Source organism: Accipiter gentilis, chromosome 5 (genome assembly GCF_929443795.1).
Source record: "Accipiter gentilis chromosome 5, bAccGen1.1, whole genome shotgun sequence".
Classification (NCBI taxonomy): domain Eukaryota; kingdom Metazoa; phylum Chordata; class Aves; order Accipitriformes; family Accipitridae; genus Astur; species Astur gentilis.
Window position 1 is genome coordinate 4,550,553 of NC_064884.1, and position 24,597 is coordinate 4,575,149.

A 24,597-nucleotide genomic window follows, 5' to 3' on the forward strand; every position below is an offset into this window, starting at 1 on the left:
TGGGGGTAAATCACTGTGGCTCACTGCATCTGGGGGGTAAGTCATTGCATCTCACTGCTTCTGGTCGTAAATCACAGCGGCTCACTGCTTTTGGGGGTAAATCACTGCGGTTCACTGCGCCTAGAGTTAAATCACTGCAGTTCACTGCTTTTTGGGGTAAGTGACTGTGGCTTATTGCGCCTGGGGTAAAATCATTGCGATTTACGGCATCTGAGGGGGAGTTACTGCATCTCATTGCTTCTGGTGGAAATCACTGCGTCTCACTGGACTTAGGGTTGAGTCACTGTGCTTCACTGCTTTTTTGGGGCTAAATCATTGCATCTCATTGCATCTGGGGGTAAATCACCGTCTCACTGCACCTGGGGGTAAATCAGTGCGTCTCACTGCTTTTGGGGGTAGATCATGGCAGCTCAGTGCACCTGGGGTTAAATCACTGCTGTTCACTGCCTTTCAGGGTAAGTCACTGCAGCTCGCCACTTCTGGGGTTAAATCATCGCAATTCCCTGCATCTAGGGTAAATTGCTGCAGCTCATTGTATTTGGGGGGCGAATCACTGCAACCAGGGGTGCAACCTCAACTTCTTGCCCTGCTCCAAGCCATCCCCATGTTACTGTCCGTCCCCCCCCTTTTTTTTATTGCACCTCAGTTGTTGGCTTTCTCTCACCATGGGGGTGTTCTGTGTCAAATCTTCCTGTTTTCAGACCTCTATCGCTTGAGGCTTTTAATAGGTTTGCTGGGAGGAGGCACAGCCTCTTTATTGGTGCGCTAACGGGAGCACGCCTGCATCTCCCTGCTTGCCGATGCTCACGGAGGACTTTTCCTTTTGGGGGCCGGCTGCATCCCAGGGCTGTACGAGCAGCAACATGTGGGCTTTGGCAGGGCGTCTGCATCAAGCTGCTGGAAAAGATTTTAAATTCCCGACTAATTTCTTTTCCGCGAAACAAATGAATCTTCAGAAGGGCCTTTCCTCACAGCTGCTAAGCCATTTAATTTATCTGAGTCATTTACAATTTGTGATGGGACTGTTAATAGCCTGATGCAGGGATCAACATCACTTAGACGTGGGGGTTGGTTTCTTTTTTCTTTTTTTTTTCTTTCTGCCTTTTGGGTTTTAATTTCTTTCTGGATTTGCCCCCAGAGGCACAAAGCTGTGTTTGGAAAACGTCAGCTCCGTCTCCCCAACCCCTTTGTCATGCCGGGGCAGCTCGGGCTGAAAGCGCAAACCGCAGCCCACCCATGGGGACGTGCCGCCCTGCTACTACTTAACTGCTTCAAAGTACCTGTCTGTGATATGAAACATGCCGTAAAATGAATATATTCCAGATGTCCCTGCAAATTCCCCTCAGCTTTGCCATCCACCTGAAGGTGGCTGACGCGGCAAGGCTCCTCGGTCCCCGCTGCCTCGCTCGCTGCTTGAAGGAGCGGGATGGTGGCTCATTTGGGGTTGCAGTTTGGGGGGGTCACCATCACCAGACCAGGGGGATGCCCCCAGGTCCTGCCCAGTGCAGTGTGGGGTGAGGAATCCAGCCAGTGAGGTCCCAGGGGGTGATTGGCCTCCTTGGGATTGGGGAAGGGGTGTGTGTCTCCATCCTGGGGTTTTGGGGGAATCTTAATCCTTGTGGCTGGAGGGCATCTCTCTCCTTGGAAGGTCTCCATTCTTAGGTTGGGGGATCTCCATCCTTGGAGTCTGGGGAATCTCCATCCTCAGGGTTGTGAGGGCCCTTGGGTTTTGGGGATCCACATCCTCAGGGTTAGGGGGATCCCTGTACTTGGGGTTAGGAGGATTGCCATCCTTGACGTTTGGGGGTCTCCATCCTTGGAGTCTGGGGATCTACATCCTCAGGGTTGGGGGAATCCCCCTACTTGGGGCTAGGAGGATCTTCACTCTCGAGGTCTGGGGGGCCTCCATCCTTGGGCTTTGAAGATCTCCACCTTTGGGGTTGGGGGATCCCCATCCTTGGTGTTGGGGAGATTCCCATACCTGGAGTTAGGAGGATCTCTGTCCTTGGCATTAGGAGGATCTCTATCTTTGTGTTTTGTGGAGCTCCATCCTTGAGGCTTGGGCATCTTCACCTTCAGAGTTGGGGGTTCTCCATCTTTGGGATCTTATTCCTTGGGTTTAGGGGGCAATCTTCATCCTTGGGGTTGGCAGATCTCCATCCTTGGGGATAGGGGCTCTTCATCCTTGGAGGTTCTCCATCCTCAGAGTTGGGGGATCTCCACCCATGGACGATCTCCATCCATGGATGGAGGACCTCTGACCTCCATCCTAGATGAAGTCAGGAGGACCCACAGCCTCCTCCATACCACAATACCCACCTCGTATAGGAGCCACGGGGGGTCCATCCAGGCTCATACCCTTGGACAACTGCAGTTTTGGGATGATGGGAACCTGCACCATGAGCAGAGCAGCTTCCTACCTTCCAGCCAGCTCAGCAAACATGACCTTAATTTATTTAAAAGCTCCACTGAAAACATGTCGGGGTCTGTGTTTGCTGTTGAACGGGGTGTTTCCGGGAGACACGGGCAACAATTTCTTCGGTACGCCCTGTATTAGGTACTGGTTGGCTGGGAAGACCATAGAAAAGCTGGAATAATGATGGTGTAGAAGGCGATGAAGTAGGTGCAAAAGCTAAAATTACTATTCATCGCTAATATGTTGCATGGCACTAATTAATTTTTAAACAGCCTCACTGGGGACCTCATTGCTAAAACATGATGTTTTCTCCGCCGGCACCATAACTGTTAACTCAAAACAAAGCAGAAGAAAGCCGGGAAGGATGAGGAACCGCAATGTCCATCAGACGGCAGCCAAACCGCCTGCTTGGAGGAGATTTCTCTGATGGCCAAATCCTGCCACTGTGCTTGGGGGGACACGCTCTGTTACACCACTCCAAGGGCATTTTTTTGGGGGTAAGGAGTCAAATCCAGCTTCCCCGGAGTGCAGAAATGTTGCCTGAGCTGTGAGCATGCTGGGAGCAAAGGGAAAAGCTATTTTCAGCTCTGCTCTCACCTGTCTCACTTTACCCGAGCGTGGCTTTCCTGAATATTTGTAGCCGTGTTTTATTACCGGTCTTGCAAGCCTCAAACTGGGGGGATTATTACCATGGCACTCACTCACATGTAATTTATTTAATTCAGTCTTTAGGAGCGCTAAGAACAGACTTTCCTCAACATTTTCATTGTTGCTGACATCTAGATCAACACCCAAATATATTTATTTGACATTTCCCATCACATGATATATGGAGTATTGCTCCTAAAATGGCCAGAGCTGGAAATGCTTTATCTTCCATTTATGTTTAATTATTCTTTGATTATTCGGACACTTTTCTTGCCACCACCTTGAGTCCACCTATTAATTCCATCCTTTTAAGCTTCATCTTCTCCAAAAGAAGGGGAATTTAGCAAGCTTCTGCAAAGCTATTTGCAAAAAACGTCAAGTTCATTGGTTTTACTTCCACCTCCCTGTTTAGCTTTTTATTTTAAAATTAGGAAATTTGGTGGCTCAGGGAAAATCTTCCCTGCCATTCTCTGGGGCTGATGGGTACCAGGATCTGGCCTGAACCAAGTTGAGCGTAAAAAATTACAATTGCACCATTGCAATGATCTTTTTTGCTGTTGGGGAGAGGGTTTGCCACATGCCGGTAGCAACCCCGGGGTCACAGAGGGCTGCAAACGAGGGGAGCACGTGTGCACCCCCAGACGGGGCGATTTCTGTTTCCATATGGAAAAGGGATGTGGCATCTGGTTTCACTCCCAGCAGCTGGCAGCTTGAAGCCTGTGTTTTGCATGGTGCGGAGTAAAGAGAAAATAAAGTGTCGAATTGTTTGGCATTATCAAGGATTTCTGCTCCCCAGGACTCCTGCATAAAGAGATGGAAATTTTAGCTGCTAGAGCCAAGAAACACACAGAAGTATATGAATTTATTACATTTTATCTCATTCCCCTGCAAACAGCGCTGGAAATGTCAAAAGATCATCTATTGTTTCATCATTTAGAAAGAATTTTTGTTTTCTAGTTGTAATTTCTTTGATGGCTGGCTGTGGGGAAGGAAGAGAAATTGGAGCAGGAGATGGCAGGGCTGCAGCAGGTTGAATGTGCAGGTTTGTCTGGCCGTGGAGCTACATGCATTTAAATTTCTCACATCCCGGGTTTTTAATTTAACAAATGTAATTAAGGCTGGGGTAGGTACTCGGATTATTCATTTACTCCAGATGGAAAAAATTAAATTGAATGCAAATTCCGTAATCAGACATGAAGTTGAGGATGTCGGACGTGATGGGGAAGTGTCAGCACATTAATCGGACTGCTTTCCCTAAACAGCACCTAAATCTAAGAGCCAGGGATTATTTGAATAATTGAGGTGGCATTTGATAAGGTATCTGATTGCTGATATCTCCTTAAGATGGAGCCCTAATTGTAATTCTCCATCAAGAAGGATTAATCTGTGTAACAGGGTGTGCTGGGAATAGTGTGGTGTCAGGCTGCCTCCCTTGAATTTTGGTCTTTTATCGAGGGCTGCCATGCCCCGGGAAGGTGCCAAAGTGATTTATCGCTTCTCCTGTTACTTCATACGTGAACCAGGAGGGCGTCAGATAGCGTGGCTGGGCCCCAGGGATCCAGGCATCCAAGGCTGCCCGAGTCCCAGCAGCGATGCCCATGGCCTTCAACGTTAGGTCTGTATTTTGGAGGTGCCTCCCAGCATTGGAGAAGGATGCATCATTGCATTTTGATGTCCCTTCTCAGCGTCTTCAGGGCACAATTAAACCCCTTTTTCCCTGTAAAACAGGCATGAACTGTTCTGACTTCAGCAGAAGACCTTGTTGGAGGACCATGACTCCATCCACAACACTGGTCATCTGATGGGACCCAACCTTGATGCTCTTGGGGGCCAATGGACATTGACCGTTGCTACTCCAACTCAACCTTGGCTGGGGTAGCAAGAGGAGCTTCCACTTGATTTAGTAGCAGACACTTGGTCATAATCATAGAAAACTTTTTTTTGCATTTCCAAAGCAGTTATGCATTCCCATAGGAGAAATAACATTTCTGTAGAGTCCTTTTCACTGCCAGCACTGCCGCTTCCTCTGAAACCAGGCATGACAGTGTGGGGAGATGGGGATGGACTTTGCTTCTTGAATCCCACACCTTGGGTGATATAAGAAAGGATTTAAAATGGTGAAAATGCCAATTTAAAAAAAAAAAAATCTATCCATGTTGAAGATCCAGACTTGTAAACAAATAATCAGCATTGTCGTTCTTTTTCACCTCTTCTATCTAGCAGCAAATGAAAAAAGAAAAGAGAAAAAGAGATGAAAGAGGGCAGAGGGGTAAAGCTTGAAAGATTTCTTTTTTTTTTTTTTTTTTAGAATGTGAGTATTTTGAAACAGAATGTAAATGTAATATGAAAAAGTGTGTTGGGGAGAAGATATTCATGACACCTACTGCAATCATTGGGTTGCCTGGCAGTGAAGAGGACAGATCATATTTCTCCTGTCTCTAAAGTAAAGCCAAATGTGGAGATTTCTTATTTCTTCTTTTTGTCCTACCATCCCACCTCCTCCTGTGGCTACGTGCTAATAGCCACTTCTGCTAAATGGGTGCATTAATTGTCTCGGTGATGTGATTTTAGCCAAGCTCTGAGCAGTGGATTCGCAACCAGAAAGGCAAGATTGATTTCCCCTCAAAAAAAACCCAACTTAAATCACTTGAGATAAGTTGGGCGTTATCTTAAGGTTGCAAATTGCTTGTTTGCTCCTCCAGCTGGAGCTGTTAATTCAGAACAATTAACGCGCCGTTTAAAACAGAGATGAAGCATATGGAGACGGTCCCAGGGAAAAGAGCCTGTTTGGGATGGAGAGCCCCAGCATTTGCAAAATCGGATGGATAACTCCAGTTTGTCTTTTTTTTTGAGATCCTGGCAGGGATGTGGGGAATGACACGAATACTGGGGAGTTTACGCCCCAAAAACCCTGTTGAACGCTGTTTTGCTCAAAGCAAGAGCCAACTGGGTCTCTAGACCCAACTAGAAATAAAGTGCTAATGTTCAATGCTGGGGTGAATTCACTGTTGAGAGAGTGCTGTCACCACCCCGTCCATCCTTAAAATATTTATTCTTGATGAAGAAATAATGAATCCTAAAATGAATCCTAAAATAATGCCTAGTTTTTTCGATGAGCCTCCTTTGCAGTGCCATGAAATGCTGCTCTGGCTTGATCCTTTAAGGCTTTTTGCAGCTTCATTTTGGGTACCTGCCATCTATTTTCTCAGGTTGCCTTTTTTTTTTGATGCAGGTGAAGAACAAAAGCCTAAATCTGGAAATAAACACCAAAATACAGCAGCAGTGGGTGAGCTCAACGTGCTTAAAATGCTTCTGGGCCAAGGAGCAAATAGGTGAGCTCCTTTTATGCAAGAACATAAGGCACTCTATTAGATTTTTATGGGATGCTGTGTAAAATACTGCAAGAGTGGAAGTTGTTGCATTTTTGCAGCCCAGTGGTGGCTTACAGGGTGGTCAATCCTTCCTTCCATCCTTGCATCCATGCATCTGTTCATCTGTGCATTCCTGCATCTGTTTGTCCTTGCATCTGTTCATCCATGCATCCATCATTTTTGGTCATGTACCTCTGACCATAACTGCACACAAATTTATTAAAGGCGCCCAAAAGTTTGTTTTTCATATGAAAAACCCCACAAATCTGAATATTTTCCCTTGAGACATTATAGGAATCAGCGTGGCCCAACATGCAGCAGCTTTTCACATCCTTCCCAAATGGTGGGAAAATGTGCTTTTCCACCCCAAAGCTAGCCCTAGGATTTCAGTTTTGGGAACCCCTGCAGCATGAACCTCCCGAAACCTGTGTCTGCCTAAGCTGTGAAAGCCAAGCAGGTCGTCTTTAAGAGCTTTTTCTGCAAACCCTTTCCCGTTATTCCCCGATCCGAGGATGGATGGAGGCAGCATCAGCAAATCTGAATAACTAATCAGAGTCCTCATTAACCCCCCGCCGAGATGCTCAAACATTCACTTTGCTGTTTGTGAAGCAGAAAAAAAAAAAAAAGGAAAAGCAAAAAAAAAAACCCCACAACCTACCCTGCATTAAAATTGATGTGTTATTAATCCCACTGTTCCAGACCTCATGGGTACCGAATTTTCCTTCGTCTCGCCCGAGGCCGAACAGTATGGTGCCGCTTCTGCAGGACACTTTGGCTTTCCATTATTTATCGACACGGCATAGCGAGGCCGCTTTTGTTCCCTGGGCCCAGATGTGCGCACATGTGCATGTCCAGGGGTGGGTAGGGGTCTAATATTTCCATACGTGCCCCCTTTGGATAATGCAAATCGCCTATAGCGGGGCTCCATCAATGGACTCATCTCTCTTGGACCGTGTTTTGCGGTGAAAAGGCCTTGCTTTTGCAGAAATAGAGGAATATTGTGTGCGTATGGGCATGTCTTGTATCTTTTCACTCTCTTTGAGTAAGGATGGGGTTAGTGCATCATCAGGTTTAACTTGTGGGACTGGGAAGGTGGAAGGATGAAAATACCATATTGCTCTTGCACCTTTAAGCATCCCTGAGATCCAGCCCCAGCCCTTACTCAGAGCCTGAGGATGCTACAGAAATTGCACCATGGAGGGAAAAAACCCAACAAATCAAAGGTTTTTACTGCAATGGTCCTCATTGCAGATGGCAGTGGGTGTTGTCAAAGTGCTTGGAGAGTCATGATCGCCCCTTGGAGCTCCTTAAAGAGTTAAACTGAAATTTGAGCTTTGATTTCTGCCTTTCTACTATTTTTCGTGTGTACGGGGTTTCTTCAGTTGTCCCCATGGGTGTAGAGTTTGGGATCAGTACAGCTTGCTCCTGGGCGTAGCATGGGGTATAAAAATAATTCAGCAAACCCCAGCAGCTTTGTTAGGAATTTCACCATTCGTTGTTTCCACTTAAGTCAGAGGAGCTGGTGTTAAATATGTTAAAAAAATCATAGTCACAATTAAACAGCATTTATGTGATGAGGTTGGAAGCATCATGATCTGCTCACATTGGAAACAAGGCGACACGACAGGAAAAGACTTCTTACTTTAAAATCCTAGACTTTTTGCAAAAACCCTGGATTTTTTTTTTTTTTTTTGCTAAATGTCAGCTTTATTAGCATTGCCTTGCACTTAATTAAATCTTTATTAAGAGGGTTGCCCTTGGCTTTTTGCAACCTGGGTACATCCTGAGGTCCCGGAATGCTGGGTTCTCATCTCCGCTGTTGGATGTTATTCAGGTCAAGTAGATCAGGATTTAGGGCATTTGGGGGGATTGATGGCTTGTCATAAATGGTGTCTTATTTATGACCCTCGGGCAGCTGCTCCATGCAACCATGAGTGTCCGGGACACCATGTATCTTGCTGGCTTGCGTTGCCCATGGTGGAGCATATTGAAGGAGGGATCTCCTGCGTTCCCTTTCGCATCGGGAGGACTTCAAAGGCCTCTGCTAAACTTCAAAGGATGCCTTTTGAAGTTGCTAGAAGTGTGCGCTGGCTCAAAAAGACTTATCTTCCTCTGCAAGGGTGTTCAGGGAGATGTCCCCGGTGGGGTTGGTTCTTGGTGCTCTTCGTGATGGGGACAAAAATGGCATCTTTTGTGCAGAAGCTGCACAAGCCCGTATTTTTGTCCTACATGCATGCAGCATCCAAGACCTCGGTCCTAATCACCTCCAAGGATGAAAATCAGTCTACCAGAGCTCTTTTAGCACTGGCAGAGCCTTATTTATCTGCTCCTTTTCCTCCAGTCTTTATGTTTTGTTCAGATGGCAAGCCCAGATGACAAAAGTCTCTCCCACGGGATGGAAAAAAGTCTTTACAGGGATGAAGGATTGCTCAGAAACATGAGCTTTTTCATCACGCTGTCAGGACAAATCTAATGCAAATCAAGTCCTGGGTCCTCGATGTGTATTTGGCATCAGCTCCTGCATGCTCCAAGGCACAAGCCCGTAGGGTTTTTTTATTCTTGATCATAAATATCCTTAATATTTCAGCTGCTGTTGCGGTGGAAGAGTTTCAGACTCGAGCCCCTTCTGAGCACTTAACATAACCCAGATTAGGTCTCTATACCTCTCAGCAGGACCTATGCTTGCTCGAGAACTCAAGAGGCATCTGGACCTTTCGCCCCTTTCACCAAGTTTTTCCATGTTTGGGGGTTTCTTCCCCATTTTGCCCTGGAATCACCCAGTTGTTTCCATATCTCTCCTTGGGCAACGGCCTCGGTGATGTCCAGGTTTCCAGAAATGGTACTTCCTATGCAAGCTACCCCCATATGGGTCTTTTGGACCCATACGCCTGGCTGCGATGATGGATACAGGCTGTGAGGGCACAAAAATGCAAGTGTTATTATTGCAAGGGGTTTGGGATGGAAGCGGAACCAGGGGAAATGGTTCTCGTGGATCTCCCATATGGCCTCACCATGCGAGGTGACATATAGCAGAGATGCATCCCTCAGGTGTGCCTTGCTGATCTGAGGAGCTCTCTGGAGGTGGTGTGTAGCGTAGTAGATATATCACGTATATATTGGGGATCTTGAGGAACTCTCTGGAGGTGATGTGTATCTAGAGGTGCATATATCAGATGTACAATTGAATCCGAGCAGCTCAGCAGACCAAGGTGTGTGTATATATATATATATATATATATACACACTAGACATATATCAGCAATCTGAGGAACTCTGTACCGGGTTATATATATCAAGGCAGATATATCAGATGTATATTGAAGATCTGAGGAGTTCTCTAGAGGTGACGTATATCATGCTAGATGTATCAGATATATAATGGAGATTTGAGGAGCTCCAGTCAGGTGACATATATCAGAGATGTATATGTCAGATATATATTGGTGAGGAGCTGTCTAGAGGTGATTTATATCAAGGTAGATATATCAGATGTATACTGAAGATCTGAGGAGCTCGACAGAGATTATGTGTATCGAGGGACATATATCAGACATATATTGGAGGTCTGAGGAGCTCACTACCAGGTGATATATATCAAGGTAGATATATCAGACATATATCGGAGATCTCAGGTGATGTTTATCACCTAACATAGAGGTAATATCTGGAGGTGATGTATATCAAGGGACATTTATCAGATGTATAATGGAGATCTGAGGGGCTCGATAGAAGTGATGTATATTCAGAGATCTGGGGAACTTTCTCTCTTTTATTCCTTTTTTTGCAGTCAGACACAAAACACCCCTGTGGCCATGCTGATCATTGCTCAGCCCATCTTTGTTTTTCCACTGGATTTGTTTAGATGGGTCTACACATTCCAACCGCAGCCTCCATAAAGGCCAGATCCTTGGTAGATGCAGCATCATCTCTAACATCTGTGTGGACTTTTCCTTATTAAATAACGGCTGGGAACTCCCCTGTTTTCGAGTTAATGGCTCTTCCATAGTTTGTGCTAGCTGAGCCCAAGTGTAAAAGCACTTTTACACTCAAGCGAAGATTATAATTAACCAGGGGGGTGGCAACAGCCAGCGTGAAAGGGGAGCATGGCCAACAGCAATGCTGTTTGATTGCTTTTTTTCCTTTTTATTCCTTTTCAGACCTGGATTGTACCGCTAAACCTCAGTGAGATCCCGTCCCGGGGATTTGCTGCCCTCCAGGAGCCGAAAAGGGCAGGACGGGACTGCATTGCCTTTCATCCTTTGCGGATAGACCAGCAACGAGCACGCCTTCGTTTTCTGGACACATCTCGGTTCGACCTCTATAAATCTGATTTATTTTTTGTCCTTCCATGGAGATGTCCAAACCTGCACGGGCAAAACCCTGGGGGTCTGATCTAGCTCAGCCATCAGCCCTGCTTTCACCTCCAAGGGGTTATCCCCACCTAAGTTTTCCTTGATTCCTCCTATTTTCCCCACTATACTACAAAAAAAAGTGCATTAAGAGTGGACTTGCCCACCATGGCTTCTCTGACGCTGCCAGAAGACCTTCCCTAGTGCAGAAAGCTTCATCCTCTGCTTAATATTTCACCATCTCGTTTCATCATTTTCTCTCAATATTCAAATATTTCATCCTTTGCTTTCCCAGGTTGTGATCCCTACCCAGAAAATCTTGGTTTTGGGGTGGCGGGAGGACGCTTGCAGGGCAGCGGCTCCCCGAGCACCCCCCAAACGGTAAGGCTGCTTTGCTTTATATTAATTAGGCAATTATATATATGAATTGCATGATTATATGTATTAATTGAGCAGGATGTGGTGAGTCGTGACCTTGGTGGGGCTTTATTTGGGGGAATTTCTGCTCTTTTTGGGTACACCCAAATTATATCACTCCTTCCCTAAATGCAGTGAGCATTTAGCGGGGAATTATAGTTTTTTGCTCTGTTTTGCTTTGTTTTTTAGAAATCAGGCTGTGCAGAGAATCTCGCTTTAAAGCTCAAGTATTAAAAACATGTTGTTATGAGCCCTACAAGCCATGGCCAGCCTGGAGGAAAACACAGATACGTTTTTGTAAAAATACCCTGAAATATGGGTTGCTATCACTACAAAATTTTGGCACATCAGTAGGATGTGGAGAAATGGTCACCAGCTAAAAATAACTGAAACATGGAGCTTAAAATAAGATGTACATGAAACCAAGGGTCTCGCAGTCCTTTAGTCAACCCTGACTGCTAAAATTAGGGCTTGACAGAGTGACAAATGTGCTTGATCTGTGCCAAAACTGTAGGCACCCAGCAGGTGACAAAGAAAATAAAACCCCATTGGCTGCAACTTCCCTCCTAAAGGAGCAAAGAGAAATCTTTGGTCACTGAAAATGGAGGGGCTGCCTTGACTTTGCCTGATTTCTTCCTAAACCGGTGATATTGAGGGTGGGGGCATGTCAGGGGAAAAGGCAAAATCTTCTTTCGGTCCACAGTGCAGCACAGCATCTTTTCTTTGAGTCTTTCCTCTTGAGTCTTGCCTTCTCTGAAGGTCCCTTTTTAATAAACAGCAGCCAATAACGGCAGGATTATTTCCCTTAGGCTGCCCTTCCAGCACTGATTCTTGCTGGTGACCTTCCCTCAGCCAAAAAACCAGGATTAAGGATGTGATGAAGCAGCTGAATTTCTCATTAGTCTGGTTTTGCCCCCTTTCTAATAAAGCTACAGGTTGGGTTCACTTTGAAATGACTTCTCTGGGGGGGTCTGTGTGGGCTTAGGATCACCTCTTTTTGGGGAGATCCTCTCTGCCTTGATGCCTTCTTTCCAATCAGTATTTTGATGTGAGCCGCCCGGTGCTTGTGTGAAAGGGCTCGGTGCCCTGCGATGTACTTTGGGCATATTGAGTTGTTCCCCTTGGAGGAAACTGAGCCCGTGGAGGACAGAAGCACATGTCTGTGGAGGACACAAGTGCAACCTGGCCTGGGAAGCATCTCCAGCAAGAAGACCAAACCCAACCTATTCAGCAAATTGTGCCAACAAGGTCCAGACACCTCCCACTAAAGATGTAGAAAGACGTGGTGATGGGTATCCACCTAATTACCTTCTGGAACAGAAGGCTGGCATTGCTCTAAGTGGTTAATGATAGAAATTATCTATGCTGAAGACATCTTCTGAGAAATAACTTGGTTCCCCTTAGCCTTTTCCACCTTGTATGTGGGTCCCCCACTTTGCAGGCACAAAATCATGTCGACTTTCCTCCTCCTGTACATCCACAGAGATGCACCTCCGAGGCCAGGTTGTACCTTTCATCACTGTGCAAAAAAAGTTGCAAAAAAATTTGGCACATCTGTCTGACACCATAAATACTTCCCAGTCCTTTTTTGTCCCCAATTTTCTCATTGTGTTGAATTCAGAGCAGGCTGAACATATCTTAGGGTCTACCATTCAGAGTGAATGGAGAAGACAGTGTAATTAAAGGAGTTCAAAACTATTTGTAACTCCCTAGCTAGGCGGAGCTTGTATAAATCACCGTGTCACATCTCAAATCTCTCTTTTGTCATTGAGGCTGGAAATATGGGGAAAAATTGCTTTCAAATGGGCAAATGAAAGATATTTAAATCGAGGCAATTAATCTAGCAGCTCACATCGCAGTCTTTGGTGTCTTGGCTCAGGGCTTGGATGGGGACAACTGTCTGTTGATACCGGGAAGGAAAATCTTATTTTTGGCTTCTGGTTTGTAGAGTCATTTCTCATTGGGAATTTTGCATTTTAAAAGGAAATTCCGGGGGGAGGTAAGACCAGAAGGAGTCAGAGGGCTGCAAGAGAGGGATGTGAAGCGGAAACTCAGCGAGTCAGGAGCTCTGATTTATCTGCCATATGGGAAAGAGGAAAACAGCCGGCTCCAGAGGGATTTCTTTCCCTCTCCCAAAGGGAAAATTTGCAAGCGTGATAGCAGGATTTAGCAAGAAACGAGGCAGATTTAAGGGAGGAGAGGGTTTTATTAGGTGTGCTGCGGCATTGCTCTGTTTTCGGGGCTTTCCCACGAGAGGGGGAATCTTTGCACACTCCCGTGCACATCTCGCCTGTGTTTCTGCAGTTGGGTTAGGTCTGCTGCTTTTACCCCAACTTCTGCAAGCCCACCAAAAAGCAGGTTTCCATTTAGACCAATCTCTGCAAGCCCACGAAAAAACAGGTGTCTATTTGTGTTTACCTGGTGCAATTACTCATGCAGGTGTTGGGAGATTTGCATGAAGCCTGTGGGTTTCGATTTGCAAAATAAACACCCCAAAAAGGCATTATTAAAATTTGCAGTGTTGCTCATGGGGTGTTTATGGGCTGCAGCAACAGTTGCAAAAAGTCATTACATAGTTTGTGGTGGGATCTTTGCTGGAATTGTTGGCACACGTCTACTTTGAGGTTGCGGGTGGGTTTTGCACTGGTGTTGGTCTGATTTGCAGTTTGCAATACTTGTGCTGGCTGAGAAATCGGTGAAGGACTGCAGTTGTCAGTTTGGGATGGAATAACATGGCTGACGGTTAATTTTTTGCTGAGCAAGACTGGTTTTGAGTATGTTTCTTCTTGGCTGCCCATCCTCAAAGCAACAACTCTGACGTCCCCTTTGCTGGTGGGAGAGAGACATGTAAAAACCCCAAATCTCCCATTTTCCCAGCACCTTGTTCATCTCAGACCCATACCTAAGCCTCTTCTTCCAGCCCACCTCTCCAAAACTCATCATGTATGTTTACTGTCATCTTCTTTGTCCTCCAAGAAGCTCCTCTGAACCTGGCTGGGACCTTGGGGCCAGGACCTTCCCATAGCAAGACTGGCGTGGGATTGAGATTTGGTGTTTGCACGATGGAAAAGTGGGTGCTCAGTGATTCCTCTCTCATGGGATTAGCAGGTTGCAATTGAAAACAAAGAGCACAAGGCAAGGTTTGAAAACATTAGGCAAGATTTTGATCATAAGTTATTCACAGTTAGTTGCTTGCAGCGAAGAACTGTTGGAAAATTAATCCACTCCCTATTTTTTGCAAGCACTCTCAAGGCAATCAGAAACTTTTCCTGGAAATTTGTGTCCGGCAAGAGGAAATTTGCACATTTTTTCAGTTCCACAGCTACGTTTCACTTCAAAGCTTTTTGATTTGCCCTCTGAAAAAATTCACAATTTGCTCTTTTGGGAACTTTTGTTGGGCTGGGGGCTGGATTGCACAAAATGCAAGTATTTTCAGGTTACTTTGAAGGAGCTTCTTTGATGTTTCCCTGTGCCAGTTTGTTTTGGAAGGTGCTTTAATGGTGTCCCTCTATAAAAATAACACTTTAAAATGTATGTAGGTATCTCAGCTCTTCACTTAAAAAAAAAGAACAAAGTTGTTTAATGCTGCTGTTCAAGGTACATTAACCTTGTCTACTAAAGCTCTGACTGGCTCTTGCAGGTTTTATTCTTGTGTTTATGTTGCAGAGATATCCCTGGAGCCTTTTAGGGTTGGGTATCTTCAGAGAGGAGAGAAATATTTAGTGGTAATTGTTGTTCTCATTGGAAATTCATTGTGGCAGCTCCCCCCTTTCTATGGAGCTGGATTCTGGAGGACGATTTGCAAATATTAAATAAATAAATGCGAATATTAAATAAATAAATGCTGGTTTCCCCTGCACCCAGGGGAGATGTCCCATCCGGTGACAAACCAAACTGGTGCTTGGCAAGAGGTTTTTGGCATTGTCTGACATGGTGTTTCCCTCTCCCTTTTACTGAAGTGCTTATGCATTGACCCAGAGCTTTTTTAGGAGAAAAATAGAAAAGGGGTTTGCTCTGGTCCAGGGTTTATCCTGCAGAAATATCAAATCTCCATCTGCTTTATCCCGTGGTTGTACCAGATGCACAGACTCGATTCATCCTTTTTTATTGGGAAATAATGTGATAACTGAATACTAGGAAGGTTACAACGGCCAGCATTTAGGGAACCAGCATCTTGGCTGAGAGCAAAAGATGTTCCCAGTGCAAAAACCCTCCTGGGTTTGGATAGAGGAAATTTGGCTACCAAATATTCCTTAAAAAATTAAAAATCTTTCGTGGCGCAGTGGTATTTCTTGCACAAATGCTCCTGATATCCTCAGATGAGGCATCATGCGAGCCCACTTGGAAGCAACTTGAATGTGAGGAATGACCAAGAATGGGTGATGTCCTGAAAAATGGGATTCTTCCCCATTTTCAACCATTTAATAGCATTTGGTTTATTTTTAATGAGCTCAGGGTGGCATTAGGGAGTTCCTTTAATAGCTTGTGAAAGACTAGTGTTCATCTTTCAGGGTAATGGGTGAATTTTGGTAAAAACAAAAAGGGCAAAGGTTGGCAGATAGCAATGAGATGTTCAAGAGCAAGAGGGTCACTCTCGATTCACTTTATGACCAGTGAAGAGTTGGCATCACCCGCCGAGGGTGAACCTGTCCTCACTGGCGGTTCAAAGCAAGATGTATCATCCTCTGGAGGTGCCTCTCTCTTCCCCCTCAGCTATATTTCTTCATTTTAACTTAGATATATGCATATAATGAATGCATATATCATAAACTTCAGCACGCACAAGCCCTCCATGAAGATGGAGGCATAAAAAAACCTTGCAACCCGCTGTGGAGAGAGCATGAGTAACACAGCGTCATTGCAAATCTTAAAAAAAATATATAAATACCCTTTAGAAAAGGCAATCTTCCCTTCATACAGAAAAATACCTTCCTGTGGCCAGGAAAATGTCCTCAAGTATCTCTAACAATTTTGAAACTTTGGGTAGAGAAGAGGAAATGCTTGAAAAGCTGATTTTCTGATTTCTCACATTGAGTCCTCCATTATCAATTGCATGTTTTGCTGCGGGGGAGAAGCTGCTGAATGAGCTAGAAAAAATGATCCCCATTTTCCCATTGATTTGGAAACAAGAGTTGCACCTTGCAAAGCTAATGTTAACATTATCCACTGAAAACACTAACATAGAGTCCAACAATGTGATTTTTTTTTTTTCATTTAGCTCTATTTCTAATATGGTTTTATGGCTGTTTTATTAATCAACAAGGTCATACCCACCTGGGGAGTGGTGAACGACCGTCTGCAATACTTTGATTTTTTAAATGTTTTGAGGCATCAGTGACCCCCCCCCCCCCCCCCAACTTCTCAACTTAGTCTTTAATTATTTTTATTTGAAAGAGGAGGTAATATATTACTGGCAAAATGCAGCCTATAAATCTGAGACTCTTTTAGGTAGATGCAAGCTCTTTGGGAAATACATTTTCAACTTAATGGCAATATTTCAGTGATAGCTGAAATAATTTTATTTCATAAGGAAATTTAGGATACTTTGATCTCAGGTCGCTGCCAAAACCTAAAGTACTGCCACTTCTGGAAATGAAAGAGCCTTTATGGGTTTTATTGCTCACCATTTCTTTCCTCTGTGTAAACACCCCAGGAGTTGGCTGCAATTCTTGCCCTCCTCAAGCCCCAGCCCCCCAAAATTCACTCTTTGCCCAAGATTTGATCATTGCCTTGAGCTGATCTGCAAGGGGTTGGCAGGGCTTTGGCGATGCTCTGCTCCTTTCGTCATCTGGATGCCTATGGTCAAGAGCTCATGCAGCTAAATTGATTTCAGAGGTGGGAAAAAAGAAGAGAGGATTAATGCATAAAATAAAAAACATAAAAAATAAGAAAGGATTAATGCATAAAATAGCAGCTTTCGACCCTTCCCTGCGTTTGGCTGCTGATAAATCCATGGGGCTGACAGCTTTGCACTGTTATCCTGAGATTCATGGCTGGGGGCTCCTGCGTGAAACACCCGTCTGGCTTTTCCCGTGAGTGCCAGGCGCTTCCCCGGATATTTACGGCACCCGAGTGCATTTGTTTCCCCCAAGATAAATATACCACTATCGGCAACAGCTGTCTCTCATTTTTATCCTTTTTTTTTTTTTTTTTTTTTTTTTTATATTTGGCTGTAAGTCCTATTCTCCAAACAAATCAACGCCCATAAAGCCTCAACGAATGGATTGATTTTAGCAGGTTAGATGATATTCAGCAATTAAATTGGGCTCCCGACTGCCACCTTCTGGGAATATATTCAACTGAAAAGCTCGCACCCCACAATAAATTGCCGCGCACTAGAGGTAGGCTCACTTCTGGCACGAACAATAGATGCCAAGCAGGGGTTTTTTTTCCCCAAAATAGTAATCTCTTTTTTTTTTAGCTTCCCACCGAGATGTCTAGACCATCATGGTGCTAAATTCTGCTTTTCTCCAGCTGCAGCTATTTCTGGTGGGGAGGTGTTCCCCTTGGTGCTACCCCTTGAGGATGTGGATGCTTGCATGCCTGCAGCTGCAAGCGGAGATTTGACATTGGACACTGAAGATTTTAAGTCGTGAGTTCACTCAGGAGCAGATAATTTTGTCTCCTGCTATTTTGCTGTTGGGAAAGAAAGATGAAAAGCATCATTTTAATCCCATAAATGCAATATCCTTCTCTCTGCAAGAGGTCTGTGTCACGCAAGGACCCCGGTCTGCTTTCCCAATGCACAGGATTTTGGGTGTGCTCTCTTAATACTCAATTCATGGATCATCCATAGTATTGCAAAGTAAAAATAATAATAATAATAAAAAATAATATTATTCATGCAGAATAATAAGAATTGTTGATGTTCATCGGATGCAGACAGCACTTGGCTTTCCATGTGGATATGGTACATTTGTGGTCTTGGTGCCTGGTGATTCCTGTAAAGGCTGAAGCCTCATGGAGAAGACTGGCATATTGTGAATCTTCCCCCAAACAACCGTTGACCTCACTGAGAAGACCAGAATATTGCAAATCTTCCCTCAAGCAACTGTTGACCTCATGGAGAAGACCAAAGTATTGTGAATCTCCCCCAAAAAACTGTGTAGACTGATATGAAGACCCCAAATGTGCCTCGGTTTTTACTGACCTCATTGGTATCCCTGTTCCTCTGCCTTGTGCAAGAGCGTTTCTTCCTGCATATCACCATTTCATGGCAAAAGTGACGCTGACACTATTTTTTGGTAGATCCCCTCACAATATCAGAAGACTTTACATAACTTTTTGCATTTCTTCATGGGATGGCACCACGGCTCTTCTCCATATGAGAAGTCAATTGGGAACCCAGTGCATCGATGAGCATCGCAACGGGGCGAACCCTTCGAGAGATGTCATCTCTTACAAAAATGAGTCATTGCAGGGAGAAATGCACTTCTGAGGGCTCTGGGGAGATTTTGCCAGGTGGCTTTGTGAGTTGGCTTAACACAGAGCTCAGAGACTCAGAGAGGACTCAGGACGGGGGGGTGTTTGAGGATTTAAGCAAGATGATTGGCTTTTCTTGTGACGCAAGCACACAGCTGCAGTGAAATAATGGGAGAGGAGGCATTCTGGGGCCAAGAGTTCCTTTTTGGTTACATCTGCCATCAGTTCTATCCTTGGGGACAGCATCCAGCCAAGACCTCCTCTACAAATTTGTCCCTTCCTGGTGCCCCTCTTTTTCCCCATCTCCTTGGGATGTGAAGATACCAAAAAAGAGTGTTTTCCCCCCAAATAACTATGCATTTACAGAAAGCAGAGCAACTTCAAGAGAGTTTGGGGTGGCATGTCTCAGACTGCCTCCTGGGTTCCATAGGGATGTCCATATGGGATGTCAAAATTAGAGTTTGTTCCCTGGTTCAAATCAAGCAAGGGCTTAAATTCTCTTTCCTCATTTCTGTGCATTCAATCGCCATGGGGTCGGTCAACTCAACATAGGAGTCAACTGGGTTGGCCAACGCAACGTAGGAGTCAACTACGTCGGTCAACTCAACATTGGATGCTCAATGTCCCTTCTGGATTGAGCATGCAGTGCTTGAGGATGTGACTCCATGGTGGCCAAAGGCAGAGAGACAGGGTTTTTTACTGTATAATTGCAGAAAATGGAAAGTTTTGCTTTTATGACTTGTCTTCCTGCTTCCAAAAAGGAGGAATAACTGGAAAAGGGATGGGAATCCCCATTTAGGCACTGCGGTTATAGGCACAAGGGGTGGAGAGAAAATGGCCTGGGTGCACCAGGGTTCACAGGGGAGAAGATATAATGAGGTTTGCCGATGGCAACCATCATCTCCAAGAACTCTGCCCTTGCCTGGCTGCTGTCCAGGGAAGATCTTGCCAGCACCCGCCTTCGCTTGGCCCCTGATGCATTCCTTTATCCAAAATCACAAATCTCAAATAATCACCAGATTATGATAAGGGTCATCAAATCATCTTGGGTTTCTTCCAGGGACTGGGTGGTGGAGCACTGTGCTGGGGTGCTTGTCACCTCTCCTTTCTGTCCCTTTTTTTCTCCTGTTCCATGGGATTTCTTTTCAGGGGGAGATCCCCCTTAATCCAGCGGAATTTCTCCCACCCACAGGTTCTCGATGTGAGTCCCACCCAGGATGCACCATGTCTCCCCGGCACCGGCTCTGACGATGATGGCCACCCAGACGGTGCCCCCTCCTCCCTACCAAGACACCCCGCAGGTGAGTGTCCCCCAGCACCCATGGGCTCCTCCAGACCCCTCGTGACTCCCCCAACTCCTGCATTAATTACCCTGCCTTCCTAAGTAATGATCATTACAAAATATTTCACCCCAAAACGTTCATTTCAGAGACTGGCAAAAATTAAAACCCCTCTTGATGCAGTCTCCAGGATTGAAGGGGTTTGGGTCAAACTATGGGGTTTTTTCCCCCTTTCTGGCTTATTTTGGGGTCGCAGGGTCTTCTTGGAAGGCCAACACGGTGGTGTGTTTGCAGCCAGCAGGTTAATAAGCTGGAAAGATGAAACGTCTGGTTAAACCGTGACAGATTTAGCTGTAGGAATGGCCTTTTGATTTATTCTTGTGGCATTTTTTGGCAACTCGTGGCGGGGGGAAAAAAAGACTTCATCTACAATGTTGCTTTAAGGGGTCAAATAACTTTTCCAAGCAGCGTTACAGAGTTAAGTTATTATAAGAAGAGGAGTTCGTCCAAGAGAAACTCTACCGGAGCACCCCAGTGGGCTAGACGTGGTGGTTAAGGTTGGATTTCAGAGATGGTCCCGCACCTCACAGCCCATCCCAAGATTTTGGGGGGGGGGCAAATCCACATCACATTTCCACTTTCCCAGCTACAGTGACCAAATGGGGATGATCTGGATTGAGTGCTGAACCGGCTCCGCATTCAAAACAGCTTTTTTGGGGGATTCATGTGGGAAATTTTTAATTTTTCCCTCATTTGCTGCAAATCTTGGCTGCAAAAGCAGAGAAGTGTCCCCTCCCAGGAAAAAAAAAATTTAAAATCAAGCCTGTTCTCTGCAAGCTAAAATAAATACATTGACTTTTACACCCCCTCTGAAGCCACCCGGGTCTCCTTTCTGCTAGTCTCCGTTGGTGGGAAAAGGTCACTTCTCACAAACGACACCTCGGTGGGGTTTTTATGGCTCCTCCAACTTCTGTGTCATCATTTGCTTGCTTCGCTGCTCCGCTACGAGAAGGGTTTTTTTCCCAATTTCTTTTTTTTTTCCCCACGACGAAACACATCACCTTTCTTGCTTACACAGCAGGGAGCTGTGACGCTGTTTTAGTCCTAATGGGCAATTTAAGGGACTTTTAAAATAGCCGAGATTTCCCGCAGCATCCTATGGAGATGTCCTCCCTAGCTTCCCCATCCCTGTCCCTTATCTGCCCTGCTGTTTTAATACATTGAATTTTGGGGACCCTCAGGAGCATTGTTGCTCAAAACCCTCCTTTTTTTTCCCATTGAGGGGGTTGCTCAAGCGTTTTTGCTTCAGTTTAGTGTGTTTGGAGGAGGAGCTACAGCCAAGAGTTGCTTTTTTGGACTCAATGCTGTGACTGCTATGAGCTTTCTTACCTGAAAATTGGGGATTTCTAAGGTTTGGAAAAGCAAATTGCACAAATTTCCTCTCCCCAAAGACAGGGAAGAGATGGAGATGGTTGATGATAAATAAATAAAAAAATCAATTATTAGAGCTACAACCAGCTCCTTAGCAGCAAGGAGACCATTTTGGGGAGAAAAATGCTAAAAAAGGGGTTTGGGGAGCTTTGCGTTACTATTTTACTGCAGAGGCTATGCAAGTGATCAGCGTCACTGTCAGAAATGTGCAAAATGAAGCAGAAATGATGGGAAAAGCTGCCTTTTGGAGGAAAAACAAATGCTTTAAAAATCACCTGGTTCTGCTGAAGGGGTGAAATACGGAGCATCATTTATACTGAGTGTGATCACACTCACCAAGCAACTCAGCCTGTTGAAAATCTGCATGTTTTCCAGAATAAATTAAAAGCAAAAGCCAAGGGAAAGTCTTCAGCCATTTCATTGTCAAAGTTAGCAAAAAGAGGTTGTTTTAAAAATAAGCATTTTCAGCACCGAAAGTGATGAAAGCAGCTTTGGCCCCCGCAAAAAGTGCCTTTTAGGTGGTTCCCTGAGGGAGAAAAATGGAAAATTAAAAAAAGATAAAATTTTATTTCTTTATTTACTTACTACATAAATATATATTTAAAAATTATTAAAAATTGGGTGTAGATGTTGATTTTTTCAGCATTTTCAGCACAGAAAGCAATAAAAGCAGCTTTTCCTCCCAAGAAGTGCATTTTAGGTGGTTCCATCAGGGTCAAAAATTGAAAATTATAAAGATAGAATTTTTTAAATTTATAAAATATAATTTTTTAAATGATAAAAATATATTTTCAAAAAGTCACAGATTAAAAATTGGGTGGAGATGTTGATTTTTCAGTAGGATCAATGAAACCCCCCAACTCCTGGTGTCCTCAGCACGTTTTGGGGCTCAGAACTACAGTTTTCAGCATGTATGATGGCAAAGAGAAATTTCACTGTGAAACGCTAAGGAAGAAGGTAAATATTGGTGATTTAGGAGATTTTCTTGCCCTGAAGACCTTCACTGTGGTTGCTCTCTAGACATGACGCATTTGGCCATAGTCTTCAAAAAAACCCCTAAAACAAGAGGGATTATCACATTTAAACCTGCGGGAAGCCCTGCCATTGCCTGGGGAGCAGCCGCTAACTGCAGCAAAGGATTTTCTTCCTAAAGAAGTGAAAAAGCCAGAAATATACTATAAAAAGGAGTGTAACTGGGAAGTGATGTGCATCGTCGAGCAAGCGGCACCTCAAAAATCTCTGTTTTAACTGGGAGTCTTGCAAAAATATGGGTTTTTTTTGACTTTTTAATTGGTTTTTTACATGTGATTTTAACCTATTTTTTACAAATTTTAAAACTTTTAAAAAACTTTTTTTTACATATTTTTAGAGATATTTTTAACTTTTAAAAACATTTTTACATATTTTAAGATTTAAAACATGTTTTTACATATTTTTAACCTTTTAAACCATTTTTTTACATTTTTAAGCATAATTTTTTAAACTTTTTTTTAAAACTGTTTTTTTACTTTCATATTTTTCCTTTTTTTTTTTACATTTTTCCCTCCTGCAACTATTTTTGGCCATTTAAAAAAAGAAATAAATCCCTGCCTACATTTTTTTTCCACACTTGCTTTCATACCCAAATCCAGCCCCTTTTCCCCCATATTTCCCCATTTTCCCACTGCTGAGATGCTCACACTCCTGAGCCAGAAACCTGCTGCCTTTTTCCTCCTTTTCCATCCCCACCTGCTCCCTGTGTATCCATTTTTGGCTGCTTTTTTCCCTTCCTCCCTGCCCAGCTGCAAATACTCGCATGCGAGCATCCTCTTCCCTCTTTTTCCTGCCAACTTGGGATTATTTTTATTAATTTTTTATTATTTTCTTTAGTCCAAGGTGAGGTAATGGCTTTGAAACAGCCGCAGAGGAGGTTTTTTTGGGTTTTTTTTTTTTTTATTTGGGTAATAGCCCAATTAGTTGCAGACATGGCTGGAAAGAGCCAGCTTGGCGGGATTTGGGGGCAGGACGCGAAAAGGGCTTCAGTGTCCCAGTAAATGAATGTAACGAGGGGAAAAAATTAAAAAAGGAAAAAAGGTGGTGGTGGGAAAGCCATTTTTCCCCAAAAAAAGTAATTTTCAAGGGAGATAATAGGGATAAAAAACGGGAAAAAGAGAAAGAGGATGGGGAGATATTCAAAGGCATGGCTGGAACATCCCCAAACCCACTTGCAGTTTGATTTTTAGATAGAAAATGGGGGGGAAAAAGAGAAATCCAGACTGCTGGGATAGAACAGGGAAGTGAACCCCAAATTTTCACTCATTTTTTTAGCACTGGGAAAGGGAAGAGGGATGGAAATCAATCCCGCTTCTGGGTTGGGAGAGTTAGAAATTAAATAGCGCCGGGTGAATTTCCAGGTGCCAGAGCCAAACTTTGGAGTTATGAACAATAAAGGAGATTAAAAAAAAAAAAGCACCATATTGACAGCAAAAGGTCAGGCAGGAGATATTAAAGTCAAACATTTTAAAAGCAAAAGGTGTCGCGGTTTTGGCCTGGCTTGGGTTTACGCAGCTTTTAAGAGAGGCAAGAAATCTGCTTTTTTCATGGCAAGAAGCTGAGTGTAAAGGTGGGTTTGGCTGGAGAAGACTGTGGGCATACACATGTATACACATAAGTATTTATATATATATATATGTGTGTGTGTGTACACAAATTTTATTTATATGTAAATAATCACAGAAATAAATATAGAATTATGTTAGAAAAGTAAATAAATAATATATAAAAAATGTTTTCTTCCTATATAAACAGACAGAAATAAATATATATTGAACAAATAAATAATATATATAGATATTTTATTTCTATATAACTAAACACAGATATGAATACATAAGCATATTAGACAAATAAATAAATTATATATATAATATTTAACAAGAGACAGAGGCTCCATTTTGCTACCCAGCTCAAGGGAGGATTGAAGATTTACTGGTGAAGACAGGCAAATGCTGATTTTTTTACATTTTGACACCAAAGCACTGTCTTTGCATTAATTTTCCACTGAGATTTTGAGCTAAAACCACTGGATTTGGGGGTTTGCTGATGCATTTGAACCCAAATAGATTAAAATTCTCCTTTAATTTTTTTTTTTTTTTAATTGAATCTTGTGAAGATAAAGCAATGTGTCATCTGCAGCCCGGCAGCAAATAATTCAGATTTCTTTAATGCAGTTGATAATTTTAAGTGGAGATTGCACCTAAATATGTGCAAGCCAGTACACGTGG

The 24,597-nt window shown here is 43.9% G+C and overlaps 1 protein-coding gene across 5 annotated transcripts in view; it reads left to right on the plus strand.

The window, feature by feature from the left end:
- Nucleotides 1-24,597, plus strand: part of PKNOX2 (PBX/knotted 1 homeobox 2) — an 87,680-nt gene that overhangs the window by 41,106 nt on the left and 21,977 nt on the right. For 2 of the 5 annotated variants that reach the window (XM_049800446.1, XM_049800442.1), the window contains exons 1-4: nt 6,296-6,396; nt 10,593-10,744; nt 11,080-11,165; nt 19,816-19,924. In XM_049800446.1, the coding sequence (XP_049656403.1) occupies nt 19,841-19,924 (84 nt within the window). In that variant the 5' untranslated portion in view covers nt 6,296-6,396; nt 10,593-10,744; nt 11,080-11,165; nt 19,816-19,840. Of the gene's footprint in view, nt 1-6,295; nt 6,397-10,592; nt 10,745-11,079; nt 11,166-19,815; nt 19,925-24,597 lie in introns of those variants that run through there. The other 3 variants (XM_049800443.1, XM_049800445.1, XM_049800444.1) reach the window with 3 other exon arrangements.